This window comes from Rhinoraja longicauda, chromosome 43 (assembly GCF_053455715.1).
Source record: "Rhinoraja longicauda isolate Sanriku21f chromosome 43, sRhiLon1.1, whole genome shotgun sequence".
Classification (NCBI taxonomy): domain Eukaryota; kingdom Metazoa; phylum Chordata; class Chondrichthyes; order Rajiformes; family Arhynchobatidae; genus Rhinoraja; species Rhinoraja longicauda.
This window is the reverse complement of record NC_135995.1, coordinates 4271944-4288636: the sequence shown is the minus strand read 5'-3', so window position 1 is coordinate 4288636 and position 16693 is coordinate 4271944. Positions and strand designations below refer to the sequence as shown.

Genomic DNA, 16693 nt, shown 5'->3' with positions numbered 1-16693 from the left:
CCAGTGACACCGCCCACCAGTGACTCCGCCCACCAGTGACTCCGCTTACCAGTGACACCGCCCACCGGTGACTCCGCCCACCAGTGACTCCGCCCGCCAGTGACACCGCCCGCCAGTGACACCGCCCACCAGTGACTCCGCCCACCAGTGACTCCGATTACCAGTGACACCGCCCACCGGTGACACCGCTTACCAGTGACACCGCCCACCAGTGACTCCGCCCACCAGTGACACCGCCCACCAGTGACTCCGCCCACCAGTGACACCGCCCACCAGTGACACCGCCCACCAGTGACACCGCCCACCGGTGACTCCGCTTACCAGTGACACCGCCCGCCAGTGACACCGCCCACCGGTGACACCGCCCACCAGTGACTCCGCCCACCAGTGACACCGCCCACCAGTGACACCGCCCACCGGTGACTCCGCTTACCAGTGACACCGCCCACCAGTGACACCGCCCACCAGTGACGCAGTGACACCACCCACCGTGACGCAGTGACACCACCCACCGTGACGCAGTGACGCCGCCCACCGGTGACACAGTGACGCCGCCCACTGGTGACGCAGTGACGCCGCCCACTGGTGACGCAGTGACACCGCCCACTGGTGACGCAGTGACACCGCCCACCATGACGCAGTGACACCGCCCACCGTGACGCAGTGACACCACCCACCGGTGACGCAGTGACACCACCCACCGTAACGCGCCCACCGTGACGCAGTGACACCACCCACCGTAACGCAATGACACCGTCCACCGTGACGCAGTGACGCCGCCCACCGGTGACGCAGTGACACCACCCACCGGTGACGCAGTGACACCGCCCACCGTGACGCAGTGACACCGCCCACCGGTGACACAGTGACACCGCCCACCGTGACGCAGTGACACCGCCCACCGTGACGCAGTGACACCGCCCACCGGTGACGCAGTGACACCGCCCACCGTGACGCAGTGACACCGCCCACCGGTGACGCAGTGACACCACCCACCGTGACGCAGTGACACCGCCCACCGTGACGCAGTGACGCCGCCCACCGTGACGCAGTGACACCGCCCACCGTGACGCAGTGACACCGCCCACCGTGACGCAGTGACGCCACCCACCGGTGACGCAATGACACCACCCACCGTGACGCAGTGACACCGCCCACCGGTGACGCAGTGACACCGCCCACCGTGACGCAGTGACACCGCCCACCGTGACGCAGTGACACCGCCCACCGTGACGCAGTGACGCCCCCCACCGTGACGCAGTGACACCGCCCACCGGTGACGCAGTGACACCACCCACCAGTGACGCAGTGACGCCACCCACCGTGACGCAGTGACACCGCCCACCGTGACGCAGTGACGCCGCCCACCGTGACGCAGTGACGCCGCCCACCGTGACGCAGTGACACCGCCCACCGTGACGCAGTGACACCGCCCACCGGTGATGCATGACTCCGCCCACCGGTGACGCATGTGACTCCGCCCACCGGTAAGACCGCCCACCGGTGACGTAGTGACGCCGCCCACCGGTGACTCCGCCCGCCGGTGACGTCTGATTCCGCCCACCGATGACGCAGTGACTCCGCCCACCGGTGACACCGCCCACCGGTGACGGAGTGACACTGCCCACCAGTGACGCAGTGACTCCGCCACAGGTGACGCAGTGACACCGCCCACCGGTGACGTAATGACGCCGCGCACTAGTGACACCGCCCACCGGTGACGCAATGACGCCGCGCACCAGTGACGCCGCCCACCAGTGACAGCGCCCACCGGTGACGTACGGACGCCGCCCTGTCCCTGGTAACGCACATACGTACACCGCGCCCGCTCGCCGCGCCAGCGGTTTGGGCGCCATCGCGTTTACACGGGGTAAGGGGTGAGTGACTGGGTTACGTGCGGCCCGCTGGGAGTTGTAGTCACAGGCGGATGTGATGTGATGCGGGGCGCGGCGCGCGGCGCCCGCTGGGAGTTGTAGTGGAAATGACGGATGTGATGCGCGGTGCGGCGCCCGCTGGGAGTTGTAATCACTGGCGGATGTGATGTGTTGCGGGACGCGGCGCCCGCTGGGAGTTGTAGTTCAGCGGCGGATGTGATGTATTGCGGGGCGCGGGCCCCGCTGGGAGTTGTAGTCACCGCGGACGTGATGTGATGCGCCCGCTGGGAGTTGTAGTCACCGGCGGATGTGATGTGAAGCGCGGGGCCCGCTGGGGGTTGTAGTCGCTGGCGGATGTGATGTGAAGCGCGGGGCCCGCTGGGGGTTGTAGTCACTGGCGGATGTGATGTGAAGCGCGGGGCCCGCTGGGGGTTGTAGTCACTGGCGGACGTGATGTGATGCGCCCGCTGGGAGTTGTAGTCACTGGCGGATGTGATGTGAAGCGCGGCGCGGCGCCCGCTGGGAGTTGTAGTGCAAATGGCGGCGGCCGTTGGCAAGGGAGAGGAGGCGGCGGCGGCGGAGAGGTGAGCGGGCCCGGCCGGGGAGAGGGGGAGAGGTGGTGGTGGCGAGCGGGCCCGGCCCGGCCGGGGAGAGGGGAGAGGTGGTGGCGGCGGCGGCGGCGGCGGGCCCGGCCGGGGAGAGGAGAGGCGGCTGCGGGGAGGTCAGGTGAGCGGGCCCGGCCCGGCCGGGGAGAGGGGAGAGGCGGTGGTGGTGGCGGCCGGGCCCGGCCGGGGAGGGGGGAGAGGCGGCTGCGGGGAGAGGGGGAGGTGAGCGGGCCCGGCCCGGCCGGGGAGGGGAGGGGAGGGGGGGCGAGAGGGAGAGGGAGAGGGGGCCTCGCACTCGGGCCGTGAAGCGCGGGATCGGGCGGTTTCTAGTGTGGACGGCCAATCCACGGTGAGGGAGGGGGAGAGGGAGAGAGAGAGAGGGTGGAGGAGGGGGAGTGGAGGGGAGGGAGAGGGAGAGAAGAGAGGGGGAGGGGGGGGAGAGAGGGTGGAGGAGTGGGAGGGGGAGAGAGGGTGGGGGAGTGGAGGGGAGCGGGGGAGGGGGAGTGGAAGAGAGGGAGGGGAGAGGGTGGAGGAGTGCAGGGAGGGAGAGAGGGTGGAGGAGTGGAGGGGAGAGAGGGTGGAGGAGAGGGAGGGGGAGTGGAGGGGAGAGAGGGGGGGGTGGAGAGGGTGGAGGAGGGGAGAGAGGGGGGGAGTGGAGGGGAGCGAGGGAGGGGGAGGAGGAGTGGGGGATGGGGAGTGGAGGGGAGAGAGGGGGAGTGGAGGGGAGAGAGGGTGGGGGAGTGGAGGGGAGAGAGGGGGAGTGGAGGGGAGAGAGGGAGGGGGAGTGGAGGGGAGAGAGAGGGAGGGGGAGTGGAGAGAGGGAGGGTGGAAGGGGGGAGAGAGGGTGGGGGAGTGGAGGGGAGAGAGGGTGGGGGAGTGGAGGGGAGAGAGGGTGGGCGAGTGGAGGGGAGAGAGGGGGAGTGGAGGGGAGAGAGGGAGTGGAGGGGAGAGAGGGTGGGGGAGTGGAGGGGAGAGAGGGGGAGTGGAGGGGAGAGAGGGAGGGGGAGTGGAGGGGAGAGAGGGAGAGGGGGAGTGCAGAGAGGGAGGGTGGAGGAGTGGAGGGGGGAGAGAGGGTGGGGGAGAGAGGGTGGGGGAGAGAGGGTGGGGGAGTGGAGGGGAGAGAGGGTGGGGGAGTGGAGGGGAGAGAGGGTGGGCGAGTGGAGGGGAGAGAGGGTGGGGGAGTGGAGGGGAGAGAGAGGGAGGGGAGAGAGAGGGAGGGGGAGTGGAGAGAGGGAGGGTGGAGGAGTGGAGGGGGGAGAGAGGGTGGGGGAGTGGAGGGGAGAGAGGGTGGGGGAGTGGAGGGGAAAGAGGGTGGGGGAGGAGGAGTGTAGGGGAGAGAGGGAAGGGGAGGGGAGGGAGGAGGAGGGGAGAGAGGGAGGGGGAGTGAGGGAGGGGGAGTGGAGGGGAGAGGGTGGAGGAGGAGGAGTGTAGGGTAGAGAGGGAAGGGGAGGGGAGGGAGGAGGAGGGGAGAGAGGGAGGGGGAGTGGAGGGGAGAGAGGGTGGAGGGAGTGGAGAGGGAGAGAGGGAGAGGGAATGGAGGGGGAGAGAGGGAGGGATGAGGGAAGGCAAGATAGGGGGAGGGGTGAGGGAAATGGAGGGGGTAGTGAGTGATGTGGAGGGAGGATTAGAGGGAAGAGGGGGCTGGAGAGAAAGGCAGGATGGGAGAGGGAGGAGGGGGATGAGCAAGGGGAGGGAACGAGAGGACAGGGATTTGATGTAGCAGTGGGGCTGGAGAGGGGGGTGAGTTGGCGAAGGGGGGTGAGAAGGGAAGGAGGAAGGAACAGGCATTCTCAAGACCACTGTGCCCAGCAGAATGATGCATTTAAATCAATGTCTGTTCCTGGCCTCTCCTCCCCTCTCCCATCGGGCAAGAGGTACAGAAGTGTGACAGGGACAGTTTCTTCCCGGCTGTTATCAGGCAACTGAACCATCCCACCACAACCAGAGAGCAGTGCTGAACTACTATCTACCTCATTGGTGACCCTCAGACTGTCTTATCCACGTTATTCCCTTTATCCTGTATCTATACACTGCAGCTCGATTATGATCATGTATTGTCTTTCCACTGTGTAGGAAAAAACTGCAGATGCTAGTTAAAATTGAAGGTAGAAACCAAATGCTTGAGTAAGTCAGCGGGTCAGGCTCGGGAGAGAAGGAATGGGTTCTTTGTCCCGCACCCCCTCCTGACATCAGTCTGAACAGGGGTCTCAAGTTAGGAAGAGGGGATGTTCAACGAGATCTGGGTGTCCTGGTGCATCAGTCACTGAAAGGAAGCATGCAGGTACAGCAGGCAGTGAAGAAAGCCAATGGCATGTTGGCCTTCATAACAAGAGGAGTTGAGTATAGGAGCAAAGAGGTCCTTCTACAGTTGTACAGGGCCCTGGTGAGACCGCACCTGGAGTACTGTGTGCAGTTTTGGTCTCCAAATTTGAGGAAGGATATTCTTGTTATTGAGGGCGTGCAGCGTAGGTTTACTAGGTTAATTCCCAGAATGGCGGGACTGTCATATGTTGAAAGACTGGAGCAATTAGGCTTGTATACACTGGAATTTAGAAGGATGAGAGGGGATCTTATCGAAACGTATAAGATTATTAAGGGGTTGGACACGTTAGAGGCAGGAAACATGTTCCCAATGTTGGGGGAGTCCAGAACAAGGGGCCACAGTTTAAGAATAAGGGGTAGGCCATTTAGAACGGAGATGAGGAAGAACTTTTTCAGTCAGAGAGTGGTGAAGGTGTGGAATTCTCTGCCTCAGAAGGCAGTGGAGGCCAGTTCGTTGGATGCTTTCAAGAGAGAGCTGGATAGAGCTCTTAAGGATAGCGGAGTGAGGGGGTATGGGGAGAAGGCAGGAACGGGGTACTGATTGAGAGTGATCAGCCATGATCGCATTGAATGGCGGTGCTGGCTCGAAGGGCTGAATGGCCTACTCCTGCACCTATTGTCTATTGTCTATTTGTGGAATTCTCTGCCATAGAGGGCAGTCAGTGGTGGCCAAATCAAAGGGCCAAATAGCCTCCCCCTGCACCTATTTTCTATGTTTCTATGCTGGTTTAAATCGAAGGTAGGCACAAAATGCTGGAGTAACTCAGTGGGACAGGCAGCATCTCTGGTGAGAAGGAATGGGTTATGTTTCGGATCTGAAGAAGGGTCTCGACCCAAAACGTCACCCATTCCTTCTCTCCAGAGAGACTGCCTGTCATGCTGAGTTACTCCAGCATTTTATGTCTTTATCTTTGGTGCATCTGCAGTTCCTTCCTGTACATTCTCACTGAGGTTTGAGATCTTCAATGTGGGGAGTAGATCCCCTTTATTCTTAGACTGTGGCCCCTGGTTCTGGACTCCCCCAACATTGGGAACATGTTTCCTGCATCTAGCTTGTTCAGTCCTTTTATAATTTTATACGTCTCTATAAGATTCCCTCTCATCCTTCTAAACTCCAGTGAATACAAGCCCAGTCTTTCCAATCTTTCCTCATATGACAGTCCCGCCATCCCGGGTATTAACCTGGTGAACCTACCTCAATAGCAAGGACGTCCTTCCTCAAATTAGGAGTCCAAAATTGCACACAGTACTCCAGGTGTGGTCTTACCAGGGCCCTGTACAACTGCAGAAGGACCTCTTTACTCCTATACTCAAATCCTCTCGTTATGAAGACCAACATGCCATTAGCTTTCTTCACTGCCTGCTGTACCTGCACGGGTACTTTCAGTGACTGGTGTACAAGGACACACAGGTCTCGTTGCACTTCCCTTTTTCTTAATCTGAAACCATTGAGATAATAATCTTCCCCCTTGTTTTTGCCGCCAAAGTGGATAACCTCATATTTATCTATATTATACTGCATCTGCCACGCATCTGCCCACTCACTCAACCTGTCCAGGTCACCCTGCAACCTCCTAGCATCCTCTTCGCAGTTCACACTGCCACCCAGCTTTGTGTCATCTGCAAACTTGCTAGTGTCGCTTCTAATTCCATCATCTAAATCATTAATATATATTGTAAACAGTTGCGGCCCCAACACCGAGCCTTGCGGCCCCCCACTCGCCACTGCCTGCCATTCTGAAAAGGACCCGTTTACTCCTACTCTTTGCTTCCTGCCTGCCAACCAATTTTCTATCCATGTCAACACCCTACCCCCAATACCATGTGCTCTAATTTTGCTCACCAACCTCCCGTGTGGGACCTTATCAAAGGCTTTCTGAAAGTCTAGATACACTACATCCACTGGCTCCCCTTCATCCATTTTACTTGTCACATCCTCAAAAAATTCCAGAAGATTAGTCAAGCGGGATTTCCCTTTCATAAATCCAGGCTGACTTGGACTTATCCTTTTACTGATATCCAAATGTACCGTTATTACCTCTTCAATAATTGACTCCAGCATCTTCCCCACCACTGATGTCAGGTTAACTGGTCTATAATTCCCCGTTTCCTCTCTTGCTCCTTTCTTGAAATGTGGGATAACATTAGCTACCCTCCAATCCACAGAAACTGATCCTGAATCTATAGAACATTGGAAAATAATCACCAATGCGTCCACGATTTCTTGAGCCACCTCCTTAAGTACCCTGGGATGCAGACCATCAGGCCCTGGGGATTTCTCAATCTACAGTCCCATCAGTCTACCCAATACTATTTCTCGCCGAATGCAAATTTCTTTCAGTTCTTCTGTCTCCCTAGATCCTCTGCCCTCTAGTACTTAGAGATTGTTTGTGTCTTCCTTAGTGAAAACAGAACCAAAGTACCTGTTCAACTCTTCTGCCATTTCCTTGTTCCCCATAATAATTTCACCTGTTTCTGCCTTCAAGGGACCCACATTTGTCTTTACTAATCTTTTTCTCTTCACATACCTAAAGAAGCTTTTACTATCTGGGTGAAAAAGTTTTTTCTCACCTCAGTATTAAATGGCCTCCGCTTTATTCTTAGACTGTGGCCCCTGGTTCTGGACTCCCCCAATATTGGGAACAATTTTCCTGCATCTAGCTTGTCCAGTCCTTTTATAATTTTATACGTTTCTATAAGATCCTCTCTCATTCTTCACTCCAGTGAATACAAGCCCAGTCTTTCCAATCTTTCCTCATATGTCAGGTCTGCCATCCCGGGATTAACCTAGTAATCCTACGCTCCACTGCCTCAATAGCAAGGACGTCCTTCCTCAAATTAGGAGACCAAAACGGCACACAATACTCCAGGTGTGGTCTCACCAGGGCCCTGTACAACTGCAGAAGGACCTCTTTGCTCCGATACTCAAATCCTCAAGGCCAACATGCTTTCTTCACTGCCTGCTGTACCTACATCTCCTCATCTCCACCAAGTCAATCTCCACCACCACACACTCTACACTGACAAACTGCATCACTGAAATAAAATCTTGGCTTCAATCAAATTTCCTCAAACTCAACTGCAACAAATCTGAAATCATCATCATTGGTCCAAAAACGCTCACCAAATCCACCCAAAACTTCATCCTCAATATTGATGGTCTCCCAGTATCCACCTCCCCTCACATCCGGAATCTTGGAATCATCTTTGATCAAACCTCTCCTTCGACAAACACATCAAACACATCACAAAGACAGCCTTCTTCCACCTCAAAAACATCGCCCGTCTCCGTCCATCCCTCTCCTCCACAGCTGCAGAAACCCTCATCCACGCCTTCATCACCTCCCGTCTGGACTACTGCAACAGCCTCCTCTATGGCTCACCCTCAAAAATCATCAGTAAACTTCAATACATTCAAAACTCCGCTGCCCGTCTACTCACCCACTCCCCGATCCGTGACCATATCACCCCCGTCCTTTACAAACTCCACTGGCTCCCCATCCCCCAGAGAATCCAGTACAAAATCCTCCTCATGACCTACAAAGCCCTCCATAACCTGGCCCCATCCTACCTGACTGACCTCCTCCACAGGCACACTCCGCTCTGCTGCTGCCAACCTCCTGTCCCCCCCCCATCCGGACCAAACTCAGATCCTGGGGGGACAGGGCTTTCTCCATCGCTGCTACCACCCTATGGAACTCACTACCCCAAACCGTCAGAGACTCCTCCTCACTCACCACATTCAAAACATCACTGAAGTCTCACCTGTTCAGCACTGCCTTCAACCACTGAAGGTCACCTCACCTTCTGTCTCCTTTCTCTGCTCGTTTACTTATTTATCTATTTATTCACTTCTCTATGTTCTAGAAATCCCTGTAAAGCGTCTTTGAGTGTTTGAAAAGCGCTATATAAATGTAATGCATTATTATTATTATTACATGTTTACTTTCAGTGACTGGTGTACAAGGACACCCAGATCACATTGCACTTTCCTTTTTCCTAATCTGACACCATTGAGACAATGAAGGTAGACACAAAATGCTGGAGTCAGTAGCATCTCGGGGGAGAAGGAATGGGTGACGTTTCGGGCTGAGACCCTTCAGTCTCGACCCGAAACGTCACCTATCCCTTCTCTCCTGAGATATTTTTTAGATTTAGAGATACAGCGCGGAAACAGGCCCTTTGGCCCACCGGGTCCACGCCGCCCAGCGATCCCCGTACATTAACACTATCCTACACACACTAGGGACAATTTTTACATTTACCCAGTCAATTAACCTACATTCCTGTATGTCTTTGGAGTGTGGGAGGAAACCGAAGATCTCGGAGAAAACCCACGCAGGTCACGGGGAGAACGTACAAACTCCATACAGACGGCGCCCGTAGTCGGGATCGAACCCGAGTCTCCGGCGCTGCATTCGCTGTAAGGCGCCAACTCTACCGCTGCGCCACCGTGCCGCCCCAGATGCTGCCTGACCCACTGAGTTACTCCAACATTTTGTGTTTACCTTTGATTTTAACCAGCATCTGCAGTTTTTATCCTAACCATTGAGCTAATAATCTGCCTCCTTGTTCTTGCCGCCAAAGTGGACAAGCTCACATTTATCTACATTATACTGAATCTGCCACGCATCTGCCCACTAACTCAACCTGTCCAGGTCACCCTGCAACCTCCTAGCACACTCTTCGCAGTGCGCACTGCCGCCCAGCTTTGCGTCATCTACATACTAAAACTCGTTTGTTTGTTTGTTTGTTCCTGAAAACGGTGCACGATAGCGCGACAATTTTAGGCCCACCTTACTCACCGTCGTCCCTTTGGTGCTAATGGAAGAAGTTTCATTGAAATCGGTGTTATATTTTTAAAGTTGTTCACAGTTTAAATCTATCTCGGAGGGAGGGAGGGAGGGGGTGAAGGTGAGGGGGGGGGGGGGGGGGGGGGGGAGAGGGTCCTGCACCAATGCAGGAGAGGTTTGGTGTAGTTGCAGATGAAAGCTGGTTGTGTGGAAGCTGTGACGCTGAGTGGCGTGTGTCTTTGTTGTTGCAGTGTGGCTGGGCTGTGAAGGGGGAGTGCGCCCCCTGTCTCTCTGTCCCGGCGGGTGCGTGGGCGATGGAGTCGTTGGTGGAGCACCAGTACATGTGCTCGGAGTGTGGGCAGCTGTACAACACGCTGGAGGAGGTGCTGGAGCACCAGCAGACACACGTCTGGTTGCACGTGTACGTGTGCCCCGAGCTGGCCGATGGGCCCGCGGGACACGCCAAGGAGCTGGCACTGGCGGCCGTGCCCTGCCAGGCCGACGCCGACGGCCACTTCCAGTGCCTGGAGTGCGGGCAACTGCTCAACACCCCCGAGGAGCTGCTGGAGCACCAGGCCACCCACGCCAAGGAGGCTGGCAGCCCCACGCCACAGGTCAGTGCCCCACTGTAGCAGGGTGGGCAGCCCCACACCACAGGTCAGTGCCCACTGTAGCAGGGTGGGCAGCCCCACGCCACAGGTAGGTGCCCACAGTGTATGGGTGGGCAGCCCCACGCCACAGGTCAGTGCCCACAGTGTATGGGTGGGCAGCCCCACGCCACAGGTCAGTGCCCGCTGTAGCAGGGTGGGCAGCCCCACACCACAGGTCAGTGCCCCACTGTAGCAGGGTGGGCAGCCCCACGCCACAGGTCAGTGCCCACTGTAGCAGGGTGGGCAGCCCCACGCCACAGGTCAGTGCCCACAGTGTATGGGTGGGCAGCCCCACGCCACAGGTCAGTGCCCCACTGTAGCAGGGTGGGCAGCCCCACACCACAGGTCAGTGCCCCACTGTAGCAGGGTGGGCAGCCCCACACCACAGGTCAGTGCCCACTGTAGCAGGGTGGGTGGGCAGCCCCTCACCACAGGTCAGTGCCCACTGTAGCAGGGTGGGTGGGCAGCCCCACGCCACAGGTCAGTGCCCACTGTAGCAGGGTGGGCAGCCCCACGCCACAGGTCAGTGCCCGCTGTAGCAGGGTGGGCAGCCCCACGCCACATGTCAGTGCCCACTGTAGCAGGGTGGGCAGCCCCACACCACAGGTCAGTGCCCCACTGTAGCAGGGTGGGCAGCCCCACACCACAGGTCAGTGCCCGCTGTGTATGGGTGGGCAGCCCCACACCACAGGTCAGTGCCCACTGTAGCAGGGTGGGCAGCCCCACACCACAGGTCAGTGCCCCACTGTAGCAGGGTGGGCAGCCCCACGCCACAGGTAGGTGCCCACAGTGTATGGGTGGGCAGCCCCACACCACAGGTCAGTGCCCACTATAGCAGGGTGTGCAGCCCCACGCCACAGGTCAGTGCCCACTATAGCAGGGTGGGCAGCCCCTCACCACAGGTCAGTGCCCGCTGTACGTGGGTGGGCAGCCCCACGCCACAGGTCAGTGCCCGCTGTACGTGGGTGGGCAGCCCCACGCCACAGGTCAGTGCCCCACTGTAGCAGGGTGGGCAGCCCCACGCCACAGGTCAGTGCCCCGCTGTACGTGGGTGGTCAGCCCCACACCACAGGTCAGTGCCCACTGTAGCAGGGTGGGCAGCCCCACACCACAGGTCAGTGCCCACTATAGCAGGGTGGGCAGCCCCTCACCACAGGTAGGTGCCCGCTGTACGTGGGTGGGCAGCCCCACGCCACAGGTCAGTGCCCCGCTGTAGCAGGGTGTGCAGCCCCACGCCACAGGTCAGTGCCCCGCTGTAGCAGGGTGGGCAGCCCCACGCCACAGGTCAGTGCCCCGCTGTACGTGGGTGGGCAGCCCCACGCCACAGGTCAGTGCCCGCTGTAGCAGGGTGGGCAGCCCCACACCACAGGTCAGTGCCCCACTGTACGTGGGTGGGCAGCCCCACACCACAGGTCAGTGCCCCACTGTAGCAGGGTGGGCAGCCCCACACCACAGGTCAGTGCCCCACTGTAGCAGGGTGGGCAGCCCCACGCCACAGGTCAGTGCACACTGTAGCAGGGTGGGCAGCCCCACGCCACAGGTCAGTGCCCACAGTGTATGGGTGGGCAGCCCCACACCACAGGTCAGTGCCCCGCTGTACGTGGGTGGGCAGCCCCACACCACAGGTCAGTGCCCCACTGTAGCAGGGTGGGCAGCCCCACACCACAGGCAGGTGCCCACAGTGTATGGGTGGGCAGCCCCACACCACAGGTCAGTGCCCCACTGTAGCAGGGTGTGCAGCCCCACACCACAGGTCAGTGCCCACTGTAGCAGGGTGGGCAGCCCCACGCCACAGGTCAGTGCCCACTGTAGCAGGGTGGGCAGCCCCACACCACAGGTCAGTGCCCCGCTGTACGTGGGTGGGCAGCCCCACGCCACAGGTAGGTGCCCGCTGTACGTGGGTGGGCAGCCCCACACCACAGGTAGGTGCCCGCTGTACGTGGGTGGGCAGCCCCACGCCACAGGTCAGTGCCCCGCTGTACGTGGGTGGGCAGCCCCACGCCACAGGTCAGTGCCCGCTGTACATGGGTGGGCAGCCCCACGCCACAGGTCAGTGCCCACTGTAGCAGGGTGGGCAGCCCCACGCCACAGGTCAGTGCCCCACTGTAGCAGGGTGGGCAGCCCCTCACCACAGGTCAGTGCCCACTGTAGCAGGGTGGGCAGCCCCACACCACAGGTCAGTGCCCACAGTGTATGGGTGGGCAGCCCCACACCACAGGTCAGTGCCCTCTATAGCAGGGTGGGCAGCCCCTCACCACAGGTCAGTGCCCACTGTAGCAGGGTGGGCAGCCCCACACCACAGGTCAGTGCCCACAGTGTATGGGTGGGCAGCCCCTCACCACAGGTAGGTGCCCACAGTGTATGGGTGGGCAGCCCCACACCACAGGTCAGTGCCCACTGTAGCAGGGTGGGCAGCCCCACACCACAGGTCAGTGCCCACTGTAGCAGGGTGGGCAGTCCCCACCACAGGTCAGTGCCCCACTGTAGCAGGGTGGGCAGCCCCACGCCACAGGTCAGTGGGTGGTCAGTGTGGGCAGCCCCACACCACAGGTCAGTGGGTGGTCAGTGTGGGCACCACACAGTGGGTGGCCAGTGTGGGCATCGTGCCCACTTCACACCTTCTTGCCCGGCAGTGTGTGGCAGGCTCCATTTCACTCGGTGCTGTCGGCCTGATGGGCTGAATGGCCTGACTGCTCCTATCACTTGTGAAGGCACATATTGGGGGAGGGGGGGTTGAGGCACAGCTTGGACGGAGGGGGTGAGGGATGGAGGGAGGGAGGGGGAGGGAGGGTGGAGGTGAGGGAGGGGGGGGTGAGGGAGGGGGTTCACAGTGTTCTTCTCTCCTCCTGCACTTGCTATCTCCTCTGACCGCTTCTCTGTCTCCCCCTCCCTGTCTCCCTCCTCCCTCCCTCCCTCCCTCCCTCCTCCCCCTGTTTCCGCCTCCTTCCCCTTCCCTCCCTCTCCCCCTGTCTCTCCCTCGCTCCTCCCGCTGTCTCCCCCGCCTTCCCCTTCCCTCCCTGTCTCCCCCTCCCTCCCCCTGCCTCCTCCCTCCCTGTCTCCCCCCCTGCCCCCCTCCCCCGTTTCCCCCCCCCTGCTCCCCTCCCCCCTATCCCCCCGTGCAGGTGTATGTGAGCGGGGATGAGGTGGTGTCGGTGCAGCTGCAGGGCGCTGCGCGGGTGTGCTGTGAGCAGGGTGAGGTGGTGGAGGCGGGCGAGGCTGGCGAGCAGCTGCACGGGTGCCCGGAGTGCGGGCAGCAGCTGGGCACGGTGGAGGAGCTGCTGCAGCACCAGGCGCTGCACGCGTGCCCGGGCTCGCGGGAGCCGGCGGTGGCGGTGGAGCCGGCCGCGGTGGAGCCGGTGGCGCCCCACGCCTGCGCGGAGTGCGGCAAGGCGTTCAGCACGGCGCGGAGACTGCACCAGCACCAGCGCTGCCACGTCACGCAGGCCCACCCCTGCCCCGACTGCCGGCGCTCCTTCAAGACGCTGGCGGCCCTGCAGCAGCACCAACGCAGCCACCGGGGCGAGGTGCTGTACCTCTGCACCGACTGCGGCCGCGGCTTCAGCTCGGAGGCTGCGCTGGTGCAGCACCGGCGCCTGCACACCGACGACCCGCTGCACCGCTGCCCGCAGTGCGGCAAGGCCTTCGGCAACCTGACCAAGTTCCTGTACCACCGACGCACCCACGCAGCCAACGGCAAGCCCGCGGCATCCACCACCACCCACGCCACCACGGCCAGCGCCGCCAACGCCGAGCCCGGCCCCCCGTACCGCTGCCAGCTGTGCCGCCAGGAGTTTGCCGAGGTGCTGCAGCTGCAGAGGCACCGGCGGCAGGCGGGCTGCGTGCGGCGCCACCCCTGCCCCGTGTGCGGCAAGGCGTTCGGCAAGCTGGTGCACATGCGCAACCACCTGCGCACGCACACGGGGGGAACGGCCATTCCAGTGCGCAGAGTGTGGCAAGACCTTCACCACTCTGGCCAACCTGATGCGTCACCACCTGACCCACACGGGCGAGAGGCCGTACCGCTGTGACCTTTGCCCCCGCGCCTTCGCCCAGGCCTCCAACCTGCGGCAGCACCGGCGTATCCACACCGGCGACCTGCCCTTCCAGTGCCGCGACTGTCCGCGCGCCTTCGCACGCGCCTCCAAGCTGCTGGCGCACCGGCGCCTCCACGCAGCCCAGCCCCCCTACACCTGCAGCGACTGCGGCCAGGCCTTCGCCCACCAGCGCCGGCTGCAGCTGCACCGCCTGCAGCACGCCGGAGCCGAGCCCCACCGCTGCACCGGCTGCGGCGGCCGCTTCGTCGACACCACCGCGCTGCTGGAGCACCGCTGCGCACTCAGCCCCAACGCCGCCGGCCACCGGCCCTTCCAGTGCGGCCGCTGCGGCCGGCACTGCGGCTCGGCGGCACGGCTGCGCATGCACCAGCGCGGGCCCTCCTGCGACCACCCCTTCCGCTGCGGCAACTGCGGCAAGAGCTTTCCCAGCCGCGGCGCTCTGCAGCAGCACGTGCGCACCCACACCGGCGAGCGGCCCTTCCGCTGCACCGCCTGCGGGAAGGGCTTCCCCTGCCGTGCCGGCCTGCAGCAGCACCGGCGCCGCCACACCGGCGAGCGCCCCTTCACCTGCGCCGACTGTGGCAAGAGCTTCGCCAGCCGCGGCAACATGCAGTTGCACCGGCGCCGCCACACCGGCGAGCTGCCCTTCACCTGCGCCGCCTGCGGCAAAGGCTTTGGCTTCAGCTCCGGCCTGCGGCTCCACCTTCGCACCCACACCGGCGAGCGCCCCTTCACCTGCGCCGACTGTGGCAAGAGCTTCCGCCAGGAGATACACCTGCGGCAGCACCGGCGTGTCCACACCGGACAGCGGCCGTACCGCTGCGCCCTCTGCTGCAAGGGCTTTGCCCAGCCCGCACAGCTCCTGCACCACCGACACATCCACGCCGCCAAGCCACGACACCTCTGCCACCACTGCGGCAAGGCCTTCAAGAACCGCTCCACCCTCCACAGCCACCGCCGCGCACAGCACCGGCCCACCCCCGCCAGCGCCCCCTCCAACCTCTGCCCACAGATCCCCAACACCTTCACCGTGCTCAAGGGGGCTGAGGCCGTGCCCAGCGCCATCGTGGGCACCATCGAGAGTTACTGAGGCAACGGGTGGGGGCAGAGAGCAGGGGGGGACCCTGAACCCTGGTGTGGGGGAGGGGGAGAGAGAGGAGAGGGGTGGGGAGAGAGAGAGGGGAGAGGAGAGGGGTGGGGGGACCCTGAACCCTGGTGTGGGGAGGGGGGGGAGAGGAGAGGGTGGGGGGAGAGAGAGAGGAGAGGGGTGGGGAGAGGGTGGGGGAGAGAGGAGAGGGGTGGGGAGAGAGGAGAGGGGTGGGGGAGAGAGGAGAGGGGTGGGGAGAGAGAGGAGAGGGGTGGGGAGAGAGGAGAGGGGTGGGGAGAGAGGAGAGGGGTGGAGGAGAGAGGAGAGGGGTGGAGGAGAGAGGAGAGGGGTGGGGAGAGAGGAGAGGGGTGGGGAGAGAGAGGAGAGGGGTGGGGAGAGAGGAGAGGGGTGGGGAGAGGGTGGGGGAGAGAGGAGAGGGGTGGGGAGAGAGAGGAGAGGGGTGGGGAGAGAGGAGAGGGGTGGGGAGAGGGTGGGGGAAGAGAGGAGAGGGGTGGGGAGAGAGGAGAGGGGTGGGGGAGAGAGAGGAGAGGGGTGGGGAGAGAGGAGAGGGGTGGGGGAGAGAGAGGAGAGGGGTGGAGGAGAGAGGAGAGGGGTGGGGAGAGAGGAGAGGGGTGGGGAGAGAGGAGAGGGGTGGGGGAGAGAGAGGAGAGGGGTGGAGGACAGAGAGGAGAGGAGAGGGGTGGGGAGAGGGTGGGGGAGAGAGGAGAGGGGTGGGGAGAGAGGAGAGGGGTGGGGAGAGAGGAGAGGGTGGGGGAGAGAGAGGAGAGGGTGGGGGAGAGAGGAGAGGGGTGGGGAGAGAGGAGAGGGGTGGGGAGAGAGGAGAGGGGTGGGGAGAGAGGAGAGGGGTGGGGGAGAGAGGAGAGGGGTGGGGGAGAGAGGAGAGGGGTGGAGGAGAGAGGAGAGGGGTGGAGGAGAGAGAGGAGAGGGGTGGGGGAGAGAGGAGAGGGGTGGAGGAGAGAGGAGAGGGGTGGGGAGAGAGGAGAGGGGTGGGGAGAGAGGAGAGGGGTGGGGGAGAGAGAGGAGAGGGGTGGGGGAGAGAGAGGAGAGGGGTGGAGGACAGAGAGGAGAGGAGAGGGGTGGGGAGAGGGTGGGGGAGAGAGGAGAGGGGTGGGGAGAGAGGAGAGGGGTGGGGAGAGAGGAGAGGGTGGGGGAGAGAGAGGAGAGGGTGGGGGAGAGAGGAGAGGGGTGGGGAGAGAGGAGAGGGGTGGGGAGAGAGGAGAGGGGTGGGGGAGAGGAGAGGGGTGGGGGGGAGAGAGGAGAGGGGTGGGGGAGAGAGGAGAGGGGTG

General features: G+C 61.9%; 1 protein-coding gene across 1 annotated transcript; it reads left to right on the top strand.

Moving 5' to 3' along the window:
• The first annotated feature begins 2526 nt into the window (after positions 1-2526).
• Positions 2527-15435, top strand: LOC144612079 (uncharacterized). Its single transcript, XM_078431634.1, is given in 4 exon segments — positions 2527-2600; positions 9846-10208; positions 13367-14164; positions 14166-15435. Coding segments are annotated over 3 exon segments (2322 nt in total). The 5' UTR covers positions 2527-2600; positions 9846-9908; the 3' UTR covers positions 15390-15435.
• The last annotated feature ends 1258 nt before the right edge of the window (positions 15436-16693 follow it).